The 18,157-nt window shown below is 33.3% G+C and overlaps 1 protein-coding gene across 1 annotated transcript; it reads right to left on the bottom strand.

Annotated features, from left to right (window-relative positions):
- Window positions 1-5,759: 5,759 nt before the first annotated feature.
- capn2l (calpain 2, (m/II) large subunit, like) lies at window positions 5,760-17,874 on the bottom strand. Its single transcript, XM_042712465.1, is given in 23 exon segments — window positions 5,760-6,211; window positions 7,969-8,027; window positions 8,112-8,228; window positions 8,313-8,391; window positions 8,519-8,587; window positions 8,705-8,769; window positions 9,280-9,337; window positions 9,429-9,494; window positions 9,578-9,614; window positions 9,706-9,917; window positions 10,033-10,044; window positions 10,216-10,385; window positions 11,502-11,662; window positions 11,754-11,828; window positions 12,273-12,313; window positions 12,438-12,506; window positions 12,922-13,005; window positions 13,158-13,326; window positions 13,419-13,552; window positions 14,508-14,626; window positions 15,334-15,403; window positions 17,598-17,777; window positions 17,779-17,874. Coding segments are annotated over 23 exon segments (2,142 nt in total). The 5' UTR covers window positions 17,851-17,874; the 3' UTR covers window positions 5,760-6,187.
- Between the last annotated feature and the right edge of the window lie 283 nt (window positions 17,875-18,157).

An 18,157-nucleotide genomic window follows, 5' to 3' on the forward strand; every position in this document is an offset into this window, starting at 1 on the left:
GTTCTTTTAATTGTGATGATTTTGGCTCACATTTAACAAAAACCCACCAATTTACCATCTCAACAAATTAGAATATGGAGACATGCCAATCAGCTAATCAACTCAAAACACCTGCAAAGGTTTCCTGAGCCTTCAGAATGGTCTCTCAGTTTGGTTCACTAGGCTACACAATCATGGGGAAGACTGCTGATCTGACAGTTGTCCAGAAGACAACCATTGACACCCTTCACAAGGAGGATAAGCCTAATTCTAATTTATTGAGATGCACCTGTAGAAACCTACGTGGAAACTCCCACGGCATTTCTATAATTAACAATAAGTTCATCCACCTCGAAAAGTAGTACCGACTCATAGGACCGATATAAACTTTACAGTTAACATACTATTATTGTTATTATTATTAAAAATAATTCTACCTTTAACAAAAATATGAGATTTAAGATGTTTTACACTACCTGAGTTACTTCATGGTGGGTTATTTTTTTAACTGACATTTAACTGTTGAATAAAGTAAATATTTGCTCACATTGTGTGAACACGTGTGTTTTCATTACCGATATAAAGTTTGACGTATGACATTTGTCAGAGATTAAGCCTCGGAAATCTTCAATAGTTCTTTAACAATTTAGCACAATGACAAGAAACATGCTGTGTTCTTTTTGTTTTCAAATGTAGAAGAGAACACACATTGTGTTTTATTTGTTTTAATGTGCCTTAAGGAATTATAACTGATAGACCTTATAATGTAAAAGTGCAGGATAGGGACCGTCTGCAAAGTGCAAAATGAAGAGCAAAAGGCACAATTATTTCATCTAAAAGCTTTACTTGTGAAATGTATAAAAAATTATCAAATCAAAGGGGTGTGTCTTATTACTGGATCATTAAAGAACATTTAGATGTTGGTTTTATTCACAGAACTATAGCACAACAAAAGTTACTGAAATGTACCGACTGAGAAAAAGCTTGCAAAGCATGACAAAGATTGCACAGTTTACCGACCCTAGAGGAAGATATTGCACTTGTCTTGACCAAGTTTTGATTTTCAGAAGTTTAAATAAATGAATTTAGAATGCATACAGTTTGATGTGTAAACTTAAATGGGTGTGTCTTGTTACTTGTTCAAAGAACAATATTTACAGCCATCTTTTACTATCATATGTCAGGATGAATGCTATTGAATTTAATTTGAATCTGTTAACTAATTTATTTTTATAACATACAGTATTCCATCTCAACTTCAAAAGGTGTGTCTTGTTACTGGTTCATAAACGAACATTTAAATATTGGCTTTATTCACAAAACTATAAGGCAGCATGTGGTATTGAAATGTTAACAAATACATCAATCAGTGTAAAGTAAATATGCTCTTCTGTCTTAACTTCAAAAGGTGTGTCTTGTTACTGTTTCCTAGAAGAACATTTTGATGGTGGTTTTAGCCACAGAACTATAATAGAACACATACTATTGAAAATTAAACAAATAATGGATTAGTTTAAAAATAAATAAAATTTTCTATCTCAGCTTCAAAGGCTGTGTCTTGTTGAAGAGTTCTTAAAGAACATTTTCCAGTAGCTTTTATTTTCAAAAGCAATCCAGAAGTCACGCTATTGATGTTCAAGAATGGCTTTCAAAGCCTTCCAAAGAGTCACCAGTATTACTGCCCCCTAGAGGAAAATACTGCAGTTGTTTTGACTGAGTTTTAAATTTAAACCTTCAATAAATTCATTTAAAATGCGTACAGTTTTCTATCTCAACTTCAAAAGGTGTGTCTTGTTACCTGGGCTTAAAAGATCATTTCCGTGCAGGTTTTACTCTCATTTGTAATTCAGGATACATGCTATTGAATTAAATTCAAATCTGTTAATAAATTAATTTAAAATGCATGCCGTTTTCTTTCTAAAATCCGAGGGGTGTGTCGTGTTACTGGTTCCTAGAAGAACATTGTGACAATGGTGGTTTTAGCCACAGAACTATAATAGAACACACACTATTGTAAATGAAACCAATACATGATTTAATTTATTATATGATTTATTCTTATTGTTTTGTATTTTTAAAGGTTTTGTATTGTTTATTATGCAGCAGTTTTTATTTTTTATTTTTAAAAGCGATGCCAAAGTCATGCTATTGACATTCAAAAACCGCTTGCGCAGCCTTCCATAGAGTCTCCAGTATTACTGCCCCCTAGAGGAATGTGCTGCAGGTGTTTTGACTGAGTTTGACATTCAAACTTAATTCTTTTAAAATCAATAAAGTCTTCCATTTCAACTTCAAAAGGTGTGTCTTGTTTCTGATTTCTAAATGAACATTTCAGTTCAGGTTTTACACTCACATGTAATCCAGGACACATGCTATTGAATTAAAATAAAAAATTCTTGATTCTATTCTTGAACTTCAATAGCATAACTTCTCCATTGCTTTTGACAATGAAAACTACTGGAAAATGTTTGTCTAGGAATCTCTAAGGTCACGTTCACACCAAGGACGATAACTATAAGATAACGATAAATATATAGTTCTAAAAAATCGTTTCGGGATTTAACAGCTGCGTCCACACCACAATATAACGATAAAGACAAAGAAAGCGATATCGTTGGAATCACTTTCAAAACGATTTTTTTTCCAGCTGAAGAACGATAAAAAAATTGCCAGCCAATCAGAATCCATCCTGTTGTAACGCGCTCGAGAATTTAAAACGCCAGACGAGCGTGCGCTTAGAATAAACTGAAGATATCGTTCGCTGGTGTGGACGCTAATATCGTTATCTTTATAGTTATCTTTATAGTTATCGTTCTTGGTGTGAACAGGCCTTAAGAATACACATCCTATAGGTTTGAGAAAGAAAGCTGCATACAATTTACATTTAAATTTTTTAACAGATTTGAATTTAATTCAATAACATGTATCCTGATTTATAAATGACCGTAAAACTTGCATAGAAATGGTCTTCTAGGATACAGTAACAAGACACACACTTTGAAGCTGAAATAAAAGATGTATTGAATGAATTTATTAAAATATTTTGAATGTCAAAACAACTGCAGCGTCTCCCTCTAGGTGGCAGTAATACTGGAGACTCTAGCGTCACTTCTGCATCACTTTTGACAATAAAAACAACTGCAAAATGTTCTTTAAGAAATCTGTAACAAGACACAGCCTTTGAAGCTAAAATAGAAGACTTTATTTACTTTGAACTAAATTTTGTATTGGTTCCATTTTCTACAGTATGTGTTCTATTATAGTCCTGTGGCTAAAACAAATATATATATATATAAAGAAATTCTTATGAAAACAATAACAAGACACACAACATGAGGTTGATAAAGAAGAGTGTATTTATTTTAAATTAATTTCTTTATTGGTTTTTATTTCAATAGCGTGTATTTTTTTGGTGTCATACTTCTGTGAATATAACGAACAAAAAAATGTTCTCACAAGGACCTGGAATCAGCCTACTGCATAACCACTGGATTGTGGAATGATAATGCTTTTAATGTTGTTTTCTTTTATTAATATATGTATCAATAGTAACAATATAATAATAACCACTATCACATATCTTATTAACAATATTTCTTATTTAAAAAGTGAGCATTATAAGTGTTTGTCTTTATATCTTTCAAAGACCTTGGTGCACAAATTGCTCTTGTTTTGTTAATTATAAAAAACATCGGTGGAAAAATATTAATCGTTTTATCATTTTCATGTACATTGTAGACGGTCCCTAGCGCCGCTGCTAGAGTCTTTGTGTGTCGCAACAAATCGAGGAGGATTAAAACAATTAAACTGCGATGTGTGTTCAGTTCTACGTTTTATTGCTTTTCAGATAAACCATTTTTTTTATACAATTATACTCATCCACTAAGAATTTATTGATTTTTTTTAGAATATCTGTCTAATTTCCAACGTCGAACCAACTTTATATCGTTGTTTTCATTCTCAGCAGTAAAGACGAGAATTGTGAGAGCAGCTTAAGTCTTGTAAGAAAGAGCTGTTACCTCGAACAGCATTACAACACATGACCGATGTAAGCCAGTATGACAGCCGAGCACCACACCCGCATGTCGTGGCTGAGGATCGTGTTTCAAACCCAGAGGTGGTTATGACAGGTATTTAGTCACACCTGTACGGTGCTCACTGGAGCGTGGGTCTGACGCAGATCTAACATTAGTCGTCATATTAGGTGCGACTCAAGGCTGCACTAGATCTCTAATATTCAGTAAAAGAGCTGCTCTTACTCGTGTAATATTACTGAATTAAACTCTGCATATGAGCGCGTGCTGCTCATGTTTATTCGACTTATGGCTTCTGCAAACAGTTGTAATAGGTCTGATTTATTAAGTTATTTGTTTGTATCAGAGCTCCTCTGCTGTCCTCTGCAGGTCATTCATGATAGTTATTTTTGTTAGAATTATGGCTTCTGCAAAAAGTTGAAAAAAAGAATTACCCAGTTCTAAAGTTTGTATAAGCTTGATTCTTAATACTGTGTTGTTACCTGGATGATCCACAGCTGATTTTTTTTTTTTTTTTGTGATCATGAGTCCCTTGTTCATTCTGATCAGTTAAACTGCCTGCTGTTCTTCAGAAAAATCCTTCAGGTCCCACAAATTCTTCAGTTTTCCAACATCTTTTGAGTATTTGAACCCTTTCCAACAGTGACACTTTTTAAATGTGAAGATCAGGGTAAACTGAACTTATTTTGTCTTCTGGGAAACGTGCAAGTATCTTCTGTAGCTTCTGAAATGCAGTACTAAATGAAATAAATAAATAAATAAATTGATATTTAGGCAAAATGTACACATCTTCGTCCTGTTCAAAAGTTTTCACCTCCAAGCTCTTAATGCATCATGTCTCCTTCTGGAGCATCAGTGACCGTTTGAACATTTTGTAATTGTTATGTATGTATGTAATTGTCATACGCGAGTATGAGTCCCTCAGTGTGAAAAGATGGATCTCAAAATCATAGTCACTGTTGGAATGGGTTCAGATATGCAGAAGATGCTGGAAAACTAAAACATTTGTGGGACCTGAAGGGTCATTTTTATAAATCAATTTACATTAATAAATTGAGCCAAATAAGAACTAAGTTTTTATAAATAATTTAAACAATTTAAGTATTATAATTCAAGTTATGTAGTATACTAAAATATATTTATTTTTTAATTACCATAATACAGTTAATAATCATTACTGAGATAAAAGTACATATATTTGAAAAAAAAAATAATGAAATGGTTATGAAATCAGATTTTTAAATTCCTCCAATCAAAAGTCAATCAGTTTTCCTGTAGATGTGTATCTGGACTGTAGAGGGAAGAATTGACACAAAACACAACAATTTACCCCGTATTACAGATTAAATATATAGTAGTTTTTATTTATTAAATAATTAATAATAAATAATTTATGTAAGCACTTCAGTCTTCATGTTTCTGCTTTTAACCCCCTGTAAGAACAGCCTCTATTGTAAGTGCATGCATTACTGTAAGCACAAATTTGTTTACCTGGTTGCCATGCCATGCAATTGCCAATTTGCATATGAAATATTAAAATAAAATTTTGGTCATTTTGCATAAATTGTGTTTTTTTCCCACAAAATATTCGCCTGAGTAATAAGCGCTATGATGATAAGTTGTGTTAGTTGTATTCAATGTATAAAACTATGCGATAAAAGTCAGTCATTGAGACCAAGAGCACGTTTTTTTAATGCCTACACACACAAACACAATATATAGAGATACTGTTGTTCAAGACAGAAATTAAAAATCATATGGATTTATTTACTTTTGCTTATTATTACATTTATTTAAAAAATACAAAGACATAAAACATATATGTTTGCACCCAACAATTTTGGTCATCGCTCATAGTAGTGATTCATTAGTCCTTCAATGAACTGTACAACAAAATAAGCAATAGCCAACTAGCTAAACCACCATAACATGATTTCCATTACACTGCACAGGAACCTGGTTCTTATTAACATGAAGATGGTGATCAGTTTGATGGAGGCCTGAGTCTGGAGAACATGTACATGAAATATTGCGGTTTGCTTTGTGACACACATGTAGGCGATGTCCGATTTTCCTTCTGTCTCTGCTAATTCCAGCGATGTCAATGTCTGTGCCGTGTATAAGAAACTATTCAGATCTCCACCCAGCTGTCCAAAATCTGCTGCTCCTTTTCCTCAAAGCATGGAAAAATTCAACCACTAGAGGGAGACAAAATGTGTTTTTGTGTGAGTTGTATTGGAAGCAGATAGAGGGAGACAAAATACGGTTGTAGTGTCAGTGGCCTGGGAAGCGTCTGAGTCAAGTGTCGCGCCTATCGCTGAAAGTTTTATGCAAGTAAAATGCCACTTGAGTTGCTTTTAAAAAATGACGACTTTCGAAGTAAATAGTCATTTTCAATCTGACAAGTCTGAAGTCATTCGCAATCACTAACTCAGTGGGACTGTAGTTGGAAAAAGCGTTACCGTACCCTAATTTTTAACTTCTAAAGCTTTAATTACAGACCAGTCTTGTGACTCTGAGGTTTGTTAATTGGTATATGCCACTTTTTGCATCATTTAAACTAGATTTTAAATTCATGTTCAAAGTAGAATTTTGGTTGAAAAAACTGATGCCGTGATTCATTCCTCATCAGAGCTGCAAATTTAGTTTTTGGTTCATGGCACCACACAATGACACGCTTTAGTGAAGACTTTTTTCACCAAAAGTCCCTGTCATGGGGAGTTCGTTCCCTCATGAATGCTGAAAAAGACTTCAAGAACATTTTTACTTCTCAAAGTTGTGATGCAAATTGACCTCGTAGCTGGTGGGTGGTTCATTAATGCACTAGTGTCATGGTTTATAATGCTTTAGTGAAGACGTTTTAAAAAGTCCCTGTGGATAAAATGAGTGGGAAAACTTGGTTTTTTATGCACATTTTAGTTATTGTACAGAAGCCCATTTACTCCATGGATTTAAAAACATAAAGATAATTGCGACCCTTTATCTCACAATTAGGACTTTTTTTCTAAGATTTGAGAAATTCCGAAAAAACAAACAAACAAACAAACAAACAAACAAAAAAGATTTTCAAGATATAAACTAAAAACTGCAAGGTATAAAATGAGAATTGCAAGATTTAAACTTGTGATAAAATTTAGAGATGTAAACTCAGAATTTAGAGGAAAAAATTCAGAAGTGTAAACTGTTTGTTATAAAATTTTTATAGGATAACTTAAATTTGTGATTAAAACTGTTTATAAAATTTTGAGTGGTTAGCCTCACAAAGTGCTTATTGGTTATGTTTAGGGGTATGAATGCCTGCTAAGTGTTTATGCCATGTTTTTGGCACTAAGGAGCATATAATAACAAAATATGCTATTATTGCCATTTTTGCACTAAGTAGCATCTAACTACAATTTACACTTATTGAAAAGAAAATACTGCTATTTTTACATAGTGTAAATATTATCTATCAATATTTGTACTTAGTGTAAATAACATCTATCGCTAAGAAAATATGCTATTTTTATAGGCAGAGGCTATTTACACTAACTCTGACCACCAACGTGTGGTAGGGTTAGACAACATTGCAAAAGACACTCCAGTAGCGTAGGAGGTAGATCGTCTAACAACTGCCTTTTGACACGGCGTAGGAGGTAGATCGTCTAATTTTCGAATCCATCACATTTTTGCCGAATTCTATTCTTTTGCACTAAGTAGTATAAATAGCATCTAATTACTATTATTGCAAAGAAAATACTCCACACATAGTGCACTTAGTTAAAATATCGCATAGATATCTAGTGTTACTATTTGCATTTAAGTATGAAATATAAATCCACATCCATTGCTATTAAGCAGCCATATGAAAAGTTATTTTTTCTAGGATCCCATGGAAATTATTCGCCAATGCCATAACTGCCATAGGAAAGGCAGAGATATCTAGCACTATTTGCACTAAGTAGTATAAACAAACCTCAAAAAAGTTCAGCTCTATTGTGCCATTCTTGTCCTTGTCCAGCATTTTAAACGTTTCTGCAAATGAGAAATGTGGGTATGTAAATGCAGAATATCACATATCAGTTTTTATTAAAATGCGGTTGTTTATCGGACACTCACTGAACATGCTTTCAAGGCGCACAATACAGGCCACAAAGTTGTCAAAGTCGATGGTGAGATTGGAGTCGCTGTAGCGAGAGACCATGATCTGGTGTAGAGTGTTGTTCAGAGAGAAGCCTGTACAAACAACATGAGGGTATTTAAATGATAACAGATTTGTTATTTTTGTGTGTACTGTTCCTTTAAGACACAAGATCTGACCTGCTTTCCCTAGGGCTTCTCTCATCTCCATAGAGCTCATTGTGCCGGACCTGTCCTTGTCATTTTTACTGAAGACGTCCTGACAAAACACAAACACAGGCATTGTTACAACATTTTTTAACAATGTGCCATCTTCGAAGATAAGAAGATAAGACTGTACAAATAATTAAAATGACACCAGGATGAAAACAAGCATGAAACCATACCAGGTAAATCTCAAGTTTAGTCCAGAGAATCTTAAATTCAGCCAAGCCCAGTTTTCCACTGCCATCTTTCTGAGACACCAATAAAGGAAAAAATAGACTAGAATAGTGCAGAAATCAATCATCTAAACTATTTATTTTTATAAAACTGATTTCAAAAACATCTTGTGCAGTTATTCAAAAGGATACATCCAGTAAGTTCACCATGTTGCGGCAAGTGTCCAAACTAAATCCGTCAGTTTGAATGTCTTTGCCTAAAAAAAATAAAAAATAAATAAATAAATATTGTAAATGGTCAATAATTAAAATATTCAATTAATAAAAAACAGGTAATCTACATTTTAAAAAATTAATTAATTTATATTAATTTTTTATTTATAATTAAAATATTCAATTAATTATATATATATATATATATATATATATTATATATTAATTGATATATATATAAAATATTCAATTGATTTTTAAAAATATAAAATATTCAATTTTTTACTATGTATTTTACATATTCAAGCAAAAATATTTATTTATAATTGTTGTTAAATATTGTTTTATTTGTTGATTTATTAATATAATTAAATTATTTACTATATATTTAACAGCACTAAAATTTATTATTTTTTATTTATATTTATTGTTATATGTTGTTTTATTGATTGATAATAACCATAAAAAAATTATTAAATTATTTACTATATATTTTACAAATATATAATATAATATAAAAAAGAAATGAAAAAAAAAAAGATTAAAGAGCTTACGTTTAGTTATCACTTTGTTCAGGATATTTTGCAGCTCAAATACTGAGATTTCAGCATCCTGGTAAAGAAAAAAAAAAGATTGGATATGGTTTATAAATATTAAAATGAACAAAAATAGTATAAATAAATAATTATCCTGTAATACTCACTGCACCAGCAAGCTGTCCAAACAGACTCTTGAACCGGCTATCAATATCACCCTCATTCACGTTAATCTATGAAATAATACAATTGAAATAATGCACATTTATCTCATTATACAGCATTGTATTCGTATTTGACACATGAAGAAATTTACCTCAGGAACGCTGCACTCGACAGGGTCATCAAGCTCTCTAAAAACCAAACATATTTTTAGTCAGAAGAAATAACTTTTCATTAGAACTAATCTAATCATTGTGGGCCAGTATTTATCCAGGAACTCACTGGAACTCTGCCTGTTTCTCAGAGAAGACGCGAACACAAAAGTCTCCATCCTTGTTGGGCTCGAAGGTGGACGGTACGATGAGATACTCGCCGGGGGGCAGACAGAAACGAGAGCAAACCTCGCGCAGGTTGATGAAGGTCTCTGAACGGGCCGCCGAAGCATGCCGCATGAAGAAGTTACGGTCCAGGTGGATGTTCCTCTGCCCGGCTAACTACAGCAGAATATTTTAACAAGGAATTTGATTATTGGCTCATTTCATTATCTGATTATTTGAGGTTACGTAGCAAAAACAGGTGATTTCGTGCTTCAGTATCTGCAGTCCATACCTCGTCAGGAACCTGTGGACGACAATACGAGAGATATATTGATTTAATTTATTTATGTTTGTGAAATAATCAATTCTTATAACTTCTTGTAGTTCTTGGCCAGAACAAGCAGTAAAGTGGATCAGATTTTTCTGGCGATAGTCTATGCTGGTCTACTTCCAGACACGGTGTCAGGCTGCTCACATCGTAGATGGCGAAGCCAATGGTGTGCATGTCCTCTCCGACTTTTCTCATTTTGCGGCGGTTCTTCTGGATCAGACCCACAACGAAGCTGCATCCCTCTTCATTATCTGTGGGGTCGTCGTCCTGCTCCTCCAGCTTGATCAGAAACTGAGGGTTCATCCAGAACGAGTCTGCCAGGAACATAACGAAGGTCAAACACTTATGTTTTGCTGTAATAAACAGTACTTTAAAATACTAAACAATGTTTGTTTAGTACTTATTTTTTTGCTGTTGTTTTTGTGCAGTATTCTTTTGTTTTGTTTTTTTCGTATTATTTTGCTTTGCTTTTTGTTGTTTTTGTTTAGTATTGTCTTTTGTTTTTTTGCTGTCTTTTTTAGTATTGTTTTGTTTTTTGCTGTTGTGTTTGTTTTGTTTTATTTTGCTTTTTATTCTTTTTAGGAGTCTTTTGTTGCTGTTGCTTTTAGTGTACTTTTGTTTTTGCTGTTGTTTTTGTTCAATATTATTTTATCTTGTTTTTGTGCAGTATTCTTTTGTTTTGCTTTGCTTTTTTTGCTGTATTTATTTATTATTATCTTGCTTCTTTTAGAATTCTTTTATTTTTTTGCTGTTGTGTTTGTTTAGCATTGGTTTGTTTTGTTTTTTGCAGTTGTTTTTGTGTAGTATTTTTTTTTTTTTTGTATTTATTTACTATTATTTTGCTTAGCTTTTTTTGTTTTAGTTTAGTTTTATTTTGTAAAAAGCTGTCACTTTTGTTTATTTTTTTTTGCTGTTGTTTTTGTTTAGTATTATTATTTTTTTTTTTGTTTTTTTACTCTTTTTGTTTAGTATTGTCATGTTCAGTTTAAGTTTTGTTTCCTTGGTTCCTTGGCTTACTTTGTATGTTTTTGTTTTGTCCCCTTGGATTTTATGCACTGGTTTATTTACATGTTTGCAGTTTACTTTCACCTATTTCTAGTTCATTTCATTGTTATTGTCTGTGAACTTAATTTAAACAATTTCCTCAGTTCATTGTCTAGTATTGTCTTTGTTAGTTGCACAAAGCTGTCTTTTCTCTCTCTCTCTCTCTCTCTCTCTCTCTCTCTGTGTTTCTGTCTTAAAGCATAATTGTTAATTTTCTTAACAAAGTTAAAGCTGCATTTGGATCCGCATCTCCTCTTCCTTGCCTTCCCTGCACTGTGACAAGTATTCCTTGTTTTGTTCTGTATTCTTGGGCAAATATTTAATAGAATATAATGTTATATTATACAGTATAATGTTATCATCATGTAGTTGATTCAGTTCCTTACTTGGGTAATTCCTGCAGCCTCCAGCAGTTGTTCCTTTCCTCCAGTTGCCATCAAAATTGGACATTGCCCACTTATTAATGCTGTCGTCTGACAGAGCATCAGGGGTCAGATTGCAGATCTCCACCCGTGAGTAATTTTGCAGGAAATCAGAGAATGACATCCTGGGATGCAGAGAAACATCTTGTCAATGATCTTAAGATCACATTAACGAAATTGTCAAACAAACAAACAAATAAAACATTTGCAGATTACCAGAACTCTCCATCTTCTGCTTTGCAGTTCAGTTTCTCACGGTCGCTGTCACTGATCTGACGCCATTCTGATGACCTACAGACCAATCACATGACTTCAACACATAATATGTGAATTATATGACGATATTATGATTTAATAAAGTAATATCAGATGAATTTGAATGTTTATATAAGAAATAGATGAATGTGTATGTAAGTTATGTTTATTTAAATCTTATATATATATATATATATATATATATCTCTCTCTCTATATATATATATATATATATATATATATATATATATATATATACTCTCTCTCTCTCTCTCTCTCTCTCTCTCTCTCTTTGAAATTATATGTATAGAATTTAAAAAGATTGAATGAGTTAAGCGTTAATGGGTTAAGTATGTTCAGTTTCTGTTGATTTTGTTGTGGATCAAGAAAGTTAGGTGTACACTGCATGACGAGGAGGATGCACTCAATATACACCCGAGGGCATAAGGGCTTAAACAGAGTTTCTATAGCAACTCATACCAACATGTCTGGATAGAGCCACGGGTGGGTGTGGTTACTCTCTGCAAAACCACCCGGGTTTGTGTTTTTGATATATGGATTTTACATGGTTGTTGTTTTGAAGTAGTGTTTTACTTTGTTATTTTGTTTACAGAAATGTGTTACTGTGTGTTTTGTAGAGGATACTGTGTTATCCACCTGCCCCCAAGGGTTCCTGATGCGGATCAGTTTGGTTAAGTTGCCCCTGTACTCGACCTGTAACATTCAGTCATAAACCATTTTCCATATGCAAACCAATTAAAAGTGATAGTTTATGCAAAAATTAAACTTTGGCCACCATTTACTCTCCCTCATGTTGTTATAATCCTGTATGAATTTCTTTCTTCTGTTGAACACAAAAGAAGATATTCTGAAGAATGTTTATTAAACCAAACAGTTGTCGGTAGCCATTGACGTCCATGGTATGGAACAAAAACTATGGAAGTCAATGGCTACCATCAACTGTTTGGCCACCAGCATTCTTCAGAATATCTTCTTTTGTGTTCAACAGAAGAAAGAAATTCATACAGGTTTACATCAACAGGAGGGAGAGTAAATAATGACAGAAGTTACATTTTTACATAAGCTATCCTATAAATATAAATTCCAGTCATTACTAGTCACCACTAACCTCATCGACTCCTGTAACCGAGTAGGCGTGTCCTTTCACCAGCTTCTGACTAGTGATGGCCTCTGAATCAGCAGAGTCTGTGATCTAAACCAAACCGAAAAAAACAAACATCATTAACTGAACCGGTTTTGCACGACTATCAGTTCCAGTTCACGGACAGTTACACAACAGATCCAGTTACCCATTCCTAGTAATTACAAGGCTGCACAACTGAACACACACGTGAAGTTTCTCACATCTATCGAGCAGCCCAGCAGCGAGCCCCAGCTCAGAGCCTTCTGGATGGTTTTGAAAAGGTTTGGACCCGCTTTCGCTAGTTCATGGACCTCAGCAATGCCTCCAGTGAAATCCTCAAAGCCCTCGATGGTGGAGCCACCAGACAAAGCTTCATAACAGCCGTTCAGCCTGAGAACACGAAGTAGCTTTTTGTTATTATTTCTGAGGAAGTCTAGTCCACTTAGACATGTTAAATGAGTTTGAATCTAATGACTACTCGCTTTGCATAGGCCTTCTCTAGCAGGGCGCTCCAAAACTCAGAGCCCTCGGCAGAGTGGACGAACAGCAGCTCTCTGTTCCTGGTGGGAAGACGGTCGTCAATGACCACATCCACCCATTCACCGAACTGCCAGAACTGAAGAGACAATAGACGTATGTAGACATTAATGGAACGCTTGACAAATGTCTTTCTGGACTAATGTCAAGTAGATATAACAGCGCTGCTTTTTCTGAATCCATGGTAACAAATGTAATTTTTAAGAGAGAAATGTGTAGCTTAAGAATGAGACAAACCCTAAAACAATGATAAAAAATGCATGTGACTTTTACATGAGAAAACTTTGCATTAATAACAACTATAGTAAGACTACATTTATGAATAAATGAATAAATAAATATTATTGTAATGAATAATATTATTAATATTAATAATAATAATAATAATAATAATAATAATAATAATAATAATAATAATAATAAAAATAATAATACCTACTATATGGTGACAGATTTCATTTTAAGAGAGAAATGTGTAGCCTTATAATGAAACAGTCAAAAATAACTATGAAAATTAATCTGACTTGATCTGAAGACAATTCACAACAACACTAGTAATACTGCAAATAAATAATAATTATTAATATTATTATTATGTAGAATGTGTTAATACGTCAGAAAACAAAAAAAACAATAATTATAAATTAGTATCTTAGAAATAAATAAATAAATACATACATACATACATACTATTTCTAATAAATATTAACTGTCAAACATAAACAAAACAATTAAAAATTGGTTCAGGATATTGGTCAGCAGACACTTAAACATTAAAATAAACTGTATTTCTGGTAACATATATATATAGTAATTGTGAAAATAAATAAATAAATATTAATAATTGAATAAAAGCATATATAATGTATTATTTTATTAATATTAAGTTTAAAAAAGCAGATAAAACAACAATTAAAAAAATCTTCAGGATATCAGTTAGCAGACACTACTGTATTAGTAGTGGCCATAAAACAGCAATAGTATTTGTAATATTTTTGGTTGTTTGGCTTTTATGTGAACAAAAGGCTATTAACCTGGAAATGAAATATTCCAGCGTAGTCCCCGTCAAAACTCTGTCCAGACGGGACCACACGGGCGAACACGTCCTGGTTGAGGGTAAGAGACGCGATGGCTGCTAGAAGCCAACAGTCACCTGAAAAACCAGCAGGATGATGTGATATCATATTGTGATATCACCTGTCCTATTATGCCTGCTCCCACACATTTGCATCCCAGACATTTCCTTAAAAGTTAATAAAGTCAGGCATTTTCTGATTAGGACTTGTATCAAACATTTTCAGCTACAGTGGAAAACTGCAGTCACCGGACTCTTGGGACATGTTTGCATGTGAGGAAACATTGGCATATGATCCAAGACAGGATAAAAGGACACCACAGTTTGTGTTGTAGGAAGTAAAACAGGTTTAACGGTATGTATGTGTGTGTGTGTGTGTGTGTGTGTATGCATGTTTGGGACTTAAAGTTGCTATGTAGACACAACAGGTTTTGCTTTTCCCATATTGTACAACTGGAAGTTTTTTCCATTCAGCTGATTACTCACCCTTTACGCTTTAAACATATGCAATTGCTAAAATTCCCAGATATGAAAAATTTGCAGTCAAATCATTTAAGAAATATGGATCAGAATGAATGAGTTTGCTTCAACAGGGTGTTTCTCTGTACAATTCTAAGGATTTTCAACTTCCTCAACTGGAAAAACTGCTTTTGTGGTTCACCGTTTCAGAGGCTGACTTCTTCTTGCTATTCTATATGGGACAGTTCTATATGATCTTTGTTATCAAAGTTTCACTGTACACTAGCTCCACAATGGGCAAATATATTATAGCTAAACTAACTCACCCAAAGCACCCTGGCAGATGTCAGTTCTTGTGGCTCCTCCGCTAATGAACGTTGGGTTGGACGTCAGTTGCTGGATGACAAAAACAGGCATTCGAAAAACATGAATCACTGGTTTACCTTGACAGGAGAAGATGAGTTCATTGCTGAATGAAAATGATTAAACAAATTGCAAAAAGTAGAGTCTAAGCACCAGAATTACATCTAGCTTAAATAACATTTATCTCAGTAGGAACTTAAGATTTTGTGGTTATTTTGTTGGTTTGTTGTTTTATTAATAAATTCAATTTATCATAAATTAAAGAAAAATTTAGCTTGATCATTTTTTATTACAGTTACGTGAGTAACAGGGATGAATAGTTTGGTAGTTAACACTGAAAAATGAGTAAAACTTAACAATAAAAATGTTATTTTGTCTTCCCGCCATGGGAAGGGTCCAAATTATGTTTCTTCTTGGGGGTTACACTTTTAAGTTACATTTTCTATAACAGAAAAATTAGCTTAAATAACACATAACTCAGAAGGAGCTAGAGATTTTGTGCTTATTTTGTTGGTTTGCAGTTATTAATTAACCTATATTTACCATACGGGGTATATTAAAGAAAAAATATTTCCTTGATTATTTTAATTACAATAATCTAATAATCAAGTAACAGGATTGAGCAATCTTTTTTTTTTGTCTTCCTGCCATGGGAAAGGTCCAAATGATATTTCATCTTCTACAGAAAATCATACAGTAACAGGGTTTCAAAATGAATGCCAGAATATGAAATACTAGAGGTTAAACCAGTGTAATCTTCAGATAATTTTACATGTTATGCAAATTCAGCATGCAGGCAGAGACTAATTAGTCTTTCGTTATTTAATGATAATGCTTTATTAAATATTAAGTAATTAAAATATTGTAGAGTACATCATTAAATTGTAATAAATTACAACTTTTAAATATGCATTTAATAATCATGCATATATTCTTATATTTTTATTTAATATTTATTAAATACATGTTAAATATTTAAAATATATATATAAAAATAGATTTGCTTGATAATTTTTATAACAATAAAGTGAGTAACAGGGTTGAATAGTTGCGCAGTAAGCACTGAAATTTGTGTAAAAACTGACAATAAATGTTTCTTCTTGGGTGTTACAGTTTTGAGGAGCGTTACATTTTCTATAAGGGGGGATATCATGCAGCAACAGGGTTGAAAAATGTGGGACACAGCTAAATATTAGCTTATTCTATCATTAATAATTAAATTATTGAATTTTAATGGTAAAAATAGAAGAGGCTGTGAGTCAAACTAACACAATTCTTGAATACAACAATAACCATCCATCATACCAGCTGTGAATTGCAGCTGTCACTTTAATTGACTCTAAAAGGTCTTCTAGTAAGCAGTAATGCGGATAACAAAGCATGTGCAACATTGAATGTGCTAATACTCTTAGGGGAGTATATGTTCCCATGACTTCCTGGTCTATCTGGCTCCGAAGCTGCTTGTCAAGTTTAGACTAACATGCAACGGCTTTGCATGGTCATTATAGAGTAGACTTTTTCGTTCTTTCCTGGCTGCCGGGATGGTGTTAGAAAACACAAGCATTAAAACATCGATGTGTGTATGTTTATCTGTAGCACAATGATATGATTGACCTAAAACTATGGACAAGTACAGTTTCCTAATCACAGAAAAACAATGATAGTAAACACACCCAGATACAGGAAGCTTCAGACTAACAGTTGGTTATAATTATCAAACACAGAACAACTAGACTAGATGAGCAAGGTGTGATAGCCTTGAGCAAACAAGTAAGAAAAGAAGTCAAAGTCGAGATTTAAACCTGGTTTGAGAGAAATGTGTTTTGCCATTGTAATGACAGGTGTGAACACTTCAACCATGCAAATTGGGCAAAAGTCAGTGTTATAAATGCCAAAGAAATACATAATATCAGACATTTTTTATGTTATGCAAATATAACAAATTGAGAGTAATTTAGTCTTTTATATATATATATTATATATATTACATATATTATATATATATATATATATATATATATCTATATATATATATATATATATATATAGAGAGAGAGATAGAAAGAGATATATATATATATAGAAATATTTAAAGTGTAATAAATTATAACTTTTAAATATGCATTTAATATCATACTAATGCAGGTTTTTTTTTTAATATTTATTTTTTTGCGTTTTATAACATCTTTATTAAATATAATTTATTAAATGATTATGTTACACCCACCTTTGGTCTCAGCCACTCAACCCCGCGCACTTTAGAGGAGTTTGGTCCCAGTTCCTTGAACCCGAGCGCAGATACATTAGCTTCAAACGTGTCGTCCTGAAACAGGCGCCCGCTCTCCAGACACTCGCGCTTGAGCGCTTCGTAGTCCTGTTAGAATTTGACCGCTTGAGCGCTCGCGCCCGGTTCTGCCGAGGTGACCGACGCCCGCTGCTCGCGCCCGGTTCTGCTGGAGCTTCGCCGCGATTCCTGACATCTCTGCTCGTCAGTCACAAAAATCACTGAATGCAATTTTTTGCTTGTGTTTTGGTGAGTTTCATGAATTATTTGATGGTCAGTTAAGATGATAAGTGATTAAGTGGAGGCTAGTACATTAAGTGGAGGGGGCGTGGTCAGGGGCGTTACTAGCTATATTTATTTATTAGGCATATGTGTTTAACTATAACCTAAACGACGGTTTGATGAACGCAAAATACATTTTTCACAGAGGAATGGGGTAAAATAGGGTAAAATCATGGAAAACGCAAAACAAATGTTGTATCAGTGAAAAATAATAATAATAA

The sequence above is a fragment of the Cyprinus carpio genome, chromosome A22 (assembly GCF_018340385.1).
Source record: "Cyprinus carpio isolate SPL01 chromosome A22, ASM1834038v1, whole genome shotgun sequence".
Classification (NCBI taxonomy): Eukaryota; Metazoa; Chordata; class Actinopteri; order Cypriniformes; family Cyprinidae; genus Cyprinus; species Cyprinus carpio.